Consider the following 6,986-nt stretch of genomic DNA (forward strand, 5'->3'; position numbering starts at 1 on the left):
GGTCACCCATTTTAGTACTACTCTCTCATAGAAGTATGCTTAACCGTAGAGTTCTGATAGGTTCATGATCATTAAAACGCATAATTGTCAAGAATAGTGTGAGTATACATACAAGCACATCCTTATTCCTAAGCGATGTGAGATGCCGCAAAAGATAAACACCAACAAGAAAATGAAACTGAACATGATGATCTGTCCTTGTTCCAAGCAAACTCCCTCTGCTTCACGTGCCTTGGCATTATACTGTTATCACCTAGTACTCCCCTGCATTCCTCTACCTCTTTCTTAGCTCATTATTGCTTATCCTCTCCTTCAATAACCATATGTACGTATTTTGGATTAGGCTGATGTCGCCTCTTAGTCCTACGTGGCAACGAGGAGTTGCTATAACAAATTATGTGAAATTTCGATTATATTCCTAAGAATGCAAAAAAAAAAAAAGGCCGGTGGGAGGGGGTGGTCAGATCATTAACTAGCAACTAGCAAGCCAATATGGATGCTTTCGTTCCCAAACTGAGCTATTGTATGGCAATATTGTTGACCAGGTTGGGTGTGGATTGGGTCATATCTGAATAACGATGATCGTTGTGGGCTTGACAAGCAAAGCGTGAAGATGGTATTGGCGCATGCCCGCTGCGGAAAAGGATACTCTCCATTTCATTTGAAATGGAGAGTATTCATTTAGCAGAGTAATATTGCCCTTATCTTTTGAGAGGCAAATTTTTTAGATAATATTACCCTCTTAATTAAATGTACTAAATAGATACTCTCTATTTCAAATGAAATGGAGATGATCCATTTCTGCCCACTGCTGCTTGAGCATTAATTATTAATTATTTGATGTCTATGGGCAGACAGACGAGCCAGTACTGTTGAACTAGGTTTTTGGTATGCCAAGATGTACACGGTCTTTATTGTTTTAGCAAATAAAGACGCAAAGTAACATTTCTAGCTTCGGTGAGGGAGGATAGGGGCATTAGATCCCGGACCCACTGGGCTAAGTTATGGTGCTGCCAACAGCATTTATGCTTACCCATATAGGAAAGGAAAATTAAAGTGGAAATCTTAAACCAACCACGATTCTTTTCGTTACAAATCGGAAATCTTTATGCTTACTTGCAATTGAGGTGATCCTCTATCGATCTCTAGTCATGTGATGTAGAAAGGTAATGAAAATTATGTTCCCCCAAACTGCGAAGGAAGGAATAAAGAAAAGAGGAGTTACCCAAGTACGTACAATGGCCCTCATAAATATATATCTGGTTCTCACGAAACTACATACATATAAGATTGCCTCCCTGCTCCTACCACAGACTACAGTTGGAGCAAGAAGAGTGCAGACAGACATGGAGAAGGAGATTGATCAATTTCTAAAGAAGAAATTCTGCGATGGTGTTGAAAACAAAGAGATAAGTTCCTCCAAAATTCCCATCTACGACCAGTACCCTTTATCGAACCAATCCCTATTGGGCCTATTTCGTGGTATAAAGGATTCGCTTGATCGAGAAATCGATCTTATTAACCAACTTCCACCTGAGGAATTTGAAATCAGGGAAAAGCTTTACTGCCTCAACGATCTTTGGACGGAGTTCAATGTGGTGTCAAATAAAGACCTAAGAACCCGTATGAACTTACGGAGGAAGTTAACTGATATGAAAGTTGAACTCAAAAGCTTGAAGAGGGATTCTGTTCGCAAACAGGGTGATATTGGTGATAGTAAACCCAGCCCACCAACCCAGCCGAGCGCTGTGTCATTTGGTGCGTCCAATATTGTTTATGGGTTTGATAACGATGTAACCTCACTGGAAAAGGTACTTGTCAGGCCAGGAAGTGAGGATCGTTTCAAGGCAATAGGCATCATGGGTAAGGCTGGTATTGGAAAAACAGCACTTTCCCAATTCTTGTACAATAAAAAGGAGGTGAAGGACTACTTCCTTCCAAGGATCTGGATATCCATGTCAGCACTGCCTGTCGACGAGCAGGGCCAAAAGGTAGCAATCGTCGAGAGAATTTTGGAGAGCCTTGAAGGAAAAAAGGAGAAGTTCATCAACAAGGTTGACGAGGAGCAACATAAACTCAAGGGGCTACTATATGCTCTTCACTTGCAATTGCAGGGGAAGAGGTATCTGATTGTGTTGGATGATGCCAGCAGCACAGAAGATTGGTACGGACAGTTGAATTATTCACCAACTCGCGTGGGAGAATGGGATCATCTTGCGTTTGGACTGCCAAAAGGGTGCGGGGGAGCAGTTATTGTGACTAGCAGGAATGAGGAATTAGCAAAGAAGATGGTTGGCGGGGAGGGAATCCTACATCGGGTTCTACCCCTTTCAGATCCGGATAGCTTCTGGTCTATATTCAAAGAGGCGGCTCAACAACAATCAAACAGGACATACGATATCTCCGAGCTCCAAATTAATACGGGAATTCTAAAGGAGGAAATCTTACAAAAGTGTGCGGGCCTTCCATTAACTGCAAGAATGATGGGTGAGTATCAAGATTTCCTCAAGTAGAGATTGCCCATCTTCTTCATTATTGAATTTGTGGTACCACATGTAACTTCTACAAATTCAGTGATAGATTTGCAAAAGATATGACTAAGAAATGAATATGTAACACTTTTTTTTTTTTTTTTTTTTTTTTAAATTATGACTCAAGTACTGCCAATGTGGTCCTCATGTTATATAGTACATTTTAATTTCTTTGGCATGTAATAAATTATCTATATATATACATTTTTATATAATACATTGTATTGTCTCTTAGTAATTAAGTTATATAAACTTTTAGAGGTATATTTGGATGATCCAATATATTGAAATTTGTGTCTTTAACATGCATATGGACTGCCTAGTACTTTCAATTTTGTTTTGAAAATGAGACTATAATTTACATTAAATATAATGAGGAACAGAGGAAGAGACTCTTCTCTTGTTTACTCACATTTTTAAAACATGAGAATGCCATATAGACAAAAGAGGGATTGAGATCTGGCGCAATACATTTGATATGGGCTATTCATTTTAACTGAAAAGCCTAGATCCTAAAAAAAAAAAAAAGGTGGGGTGGCTTGAGGTCTATCGGGTGGTGGTTTGACCACTTAGAAGGGGTGGTTGGGCCACCTTTTTTGGCCAGTGTGGTGATGGTTGAGCCACATTATGCGCTTTGGGGGTGGTTCGACCACTCTCTCTATCTCTGCTCGAATTTGGGTGTGGTGGAACTACCCCCAAGGCCATGGGGTGGTTCCGCAACCCCAAACCACCCCTTTTAGGAATGAGGTATTTCTAGGAAAATGTCATTTTTGTGATGGAATGTTTATTATTAATGAAATTATTCACATTCTTCTTATATTGTAGAGTCACCTTCTTTATGACATGGTTGCTTAGCACATTTAAATTTTAAAAATTTAAGATATATATTTATAAGCATGTTAATAACCATTCCCCACAATCCAAAGATATCCACAAATCTTAGAACTCATACGTCCTCAAGAAATAGCTCAATCGGCTAGGACCACGCCTAATGAAGCGGAGGTCACTAGTTCGAATCCCCCTCCCCCTCTTGTGCGGACATGTCAAAAAAAAAAAAAAAAAAAAATCTTAGAACTCATACATTCTAATATATGTGAATTAAATGGTACCTTAAGTAGGGGAGGGAGAAGATACTTTATTACATTCATAGATGATTTTTCTAATGTGTATTTAATGAAAAGTGAAAGGGGTGCCTTTGTCAACATTCAAGTAGAAAATAAAAATCCTTAGAATTGATAGAGGAAAAGAATCTAGTCCTCATTTTATTTCATCTCCAGCTATAGTCTTCCTTGTGGAAGGAGACATAGATACAATATTTAATAAAATATCCATTGTACTTAACATAGATGACGATCCAACAAGTTTTGATGAAGCTATGTGATCCAGAGACGTAGCCTACTGGAAAGAAACTGTAAATTATGAAATAGACTCAATACTATCAAATAATACCAAATAATACTTGGATACTAGTGGATTTACCTCTAGGTTCCAAACCTATATGCTGAAAATGGATATTCAAAAGGAATTATAATTTTGATGGGACAATCTAAACCAAAGTAAGGTTAGTTCCAAAACGCTTTAGACAAAAAAGAAGGTATAGAATATTTTGATACCTATACACCATTATCTAAGTATATATGGTGATCTTACAAAAGGCTTTAGACAAGAGAATGGCATAGCTTATTTTCATATATATCGTGTTCTTATAGCTCTTGCATCTATAAATGATTTGTATGTGCATAAAATGGATGTAAAAACGGCATTCTTAATTAGTGATCTTAGTGAGAATGTATACACAGAACAACATGAAGGGTTTGTTCAGCTTGAAAATGAAAAGAAAGTCTGTAAATGAGTTGAGTCATTATATGGTTTGAAATAAGCATCAAAACAATGGCATGAAACGTTTGATTATGTTATTTAATCTAATGTTTTCAAACATAATTGAGCTAAAATGTGTATTTTATTCAAAATTCACAAAAGATTATGGTGTCATTGTTTGCCTTTATGTCGATGACATGCTAATTTATCGTGGGTGGTAAAACCCATGGTCCAGAAATTTATTTTAAGTTGTTCAAATGCCAAAACAACTCAAATTGAGGTCGTTTGTTAAAAATAGACGGTAGTGGTTTTACTTCATTAACATAAATGACGTAAATGTTTTGGGTAACTTTAAAAAACTCTTATGAACTTTCATTCGTTTTGACACTACTTTCAAAGTTTAAAAATTCTCAATTAAGGATATCGAACTTATTGCTCCATTCTATTAGGATTTTCCATTATTTTTTTTTAAATGCCCAAAATACCAATTTTTTAATAAAATAATATAAAAATTGCAAAGATGTTGCAAAATGTTTTTTTCCTTTTTTTTTTCAAATTTTATAAAAATAAAAAAGTTCAAGTCCTAACGGCTAAAAAAGTCCAAGTCCTAACATATGTATCTTTATTTGACCCAGCAGTACTGAGAGTTAAATTTTAAGTGGGTATTTTCATTCCCGTTTGAAAATTTGGTAATTATTGGGCCAATTATTTGTTATGCGAAATCGTGATTTTGCTTTAAATTCGCATTTTTTTAAATAAGCACTCCTAAGCGGGCCAAGCTTGCTTATAGAAATCACAATGCCAAATGCTTTGCATTTTGTGATTTCTTTTAAAAACGCAGATTGAAATCACAATACCAGATGCTTTGCGTTTTGTGATTTCTTTTAAAAACGCAGATCGAAATTACCATCCTAAAAACACCCTTAATGTCTCTTTGTGATCATCCATGCCAACCCATTCCCAACCTCTTCGGACTCTTCAACCTCAAAACCCTATTTCTTGTTAAATTGTCTGTGGTCCACCCATTTCCTTGACACAATTTGCTATTGCAGGTTGTTAAATGTCCATTTTTAAACTTTGGAATTACAGGCGTGGAAGTGATGATAATTCGGGGAGGCTAAGTGAGAATAACTTTTACAGGACCATTGTCCCCTCCAATAGCAAAAACCCACTAAGACAATTTAACAAGAAAGGGAAATGTTGGTTATTCTTGAACTTCTTTCCAACAAGAAAACATCAGACTATCTCCCCTGTCGTTTTCATGTCAATTCTTCTGATTTTAGATTAATACCATTTTAAAAAATTTAAGTGAGAGAAATAAGGATGATTTTCTTTTCTTTTTTTTTTTTTATTATTTTTTTCTTTTTTAAATATCTACACCAAAAAGCCAAAAGAATAAGCCCATATCCTCCATAACTCTGTTCCTCCGCCAGCACTGTTTAACAAAGTAGGGAAAATACAGAAAACAAAAATGCTCCTAAGGTGTGTTACAAAGTCACTTTCCTTAAGAAAATATTTGCCCCCACCAGAATTGGTATGTAAAATGGGGTTTACAGCAAATTTTTCTCCAGGATACAATGGAGCCCAGAAACTTCTGTATATTAACTGCGTTTTGCACAAACGAAGTTAAAATCCGAAAATACCTTCAGATTTTCTATTCTAATCAGAGACAATAAATAAAAGGATAATGCTTAATTTTGATTTTTTAAAATTCAAACAAAGATATTAAAGATAATTGAATTGTCATAGATAATTATCTATTATCAGATAATTTCGAATTTCAAAAATAAATCTGTTATTTTGAATTTCGAAATAAAACTGCTGTTTTAAATTTCAAAATACAACTGCTGTTTTGAATTTCGAAAAAATTAAACTGCTATAAACTGATAATTCAGCTAGCACTTAAATCTGACCGTTAGATTAAATAATTATCTTAATTATTTAATCTCAATCGTTAGATCAACAATCCAGTAGATCCAACCACTGGATCTACTTAAGAAGCATCCTACGGTTTAGATCAAACCACTAGATTGAATGATCTTGACCGTCCAAAAAATGAATGGTCATGATCGGATCGCTCCGAGCTCCAATGCTTCGTGCTAAGTGCCAAGTGCGAAATCAAGGCGCCACTAGCGCCCTACAGCCCACGCCACGTGCGCGCGCGTGTGCATGTGCATGTGCATGTGCATGTGCATGTGCATGTGCGTCTGGTGCTTCGCACCGTACGGTAACATGTATTAGGGTGTACCCTAGCATAAATCATTTAACAGCTTAAATGTGTTGGAACTTATAAATGCCAACAAAATCTTCGCTCTTTCCAATGTGGGACAATTTTCATTCAATGCTCTTCAATACCTTCCATTTAAAACATTCCCAAGACACAAAAATAATATCTATATATATATTTATTTTGAAAATATTTCAACAATCCCCCACCATTTTCAAAATCAAAACAACACGAGTAGAATAGGAAAACTCATGCATAAATAAAGGTGTCTTGAGGACTTGAACCTTCACTTAGTGATAGTATGTCAAAGCTAATCAGAATAACATGGTAGATAAACTTTGAACCAGCTATCCTATTTGAGTAACCGGACATACCTCACACATGTTTTCTCTTCTCTTTGGGTATTTTCT

General features: G+C 36.1%; 1 protein-coding gene across 1 annotated transcript; it reads left to right on the top strand.

The window, feature by feature from the left end:
* Nucleotides 1-1,346: 1,346 nt before the first annotated feature.
* LOC132169954 (probable disease resistance protein At5g45440) lies at nt 1,347-2,513 on the top strand. Its single transcript, XM_059580892.1, has one exon. The coding sequence runs from the start codon at nt 1,347-1,349 to the stop codon at nt 2,511-2,513; it is 1,167 nt and encodes a 388-aa protein (XP_059436875.1).
* The last annotated feature ends 4,473 nt before the right edge of the window (nt 2,514-6,986 follow it).

This window comes from Corylus avellana, chromosome ca2 (assembly GCF_901000735.1).
Source record: "Corylus avellana chromosome ca2, CavTom2PMs-1.0".
Taxonomy (NCBI): domain Eukaryota; kingdom Viridiplantae; phylum Streptophyta; class Magnoliopsida; order Fagales; family Betulaceae; genus Corylus; species Corylus avellana.

What these genes read in the sequence shown, in the direction of transcription:
- LOC132169954 (XM_059580892.1), top strand. Translation starts at nt 1,347, where the DNA reads ATGGAGAAGGAGATTGATCAATTTCTAAAGAAGAAATTCTGCGATGGT.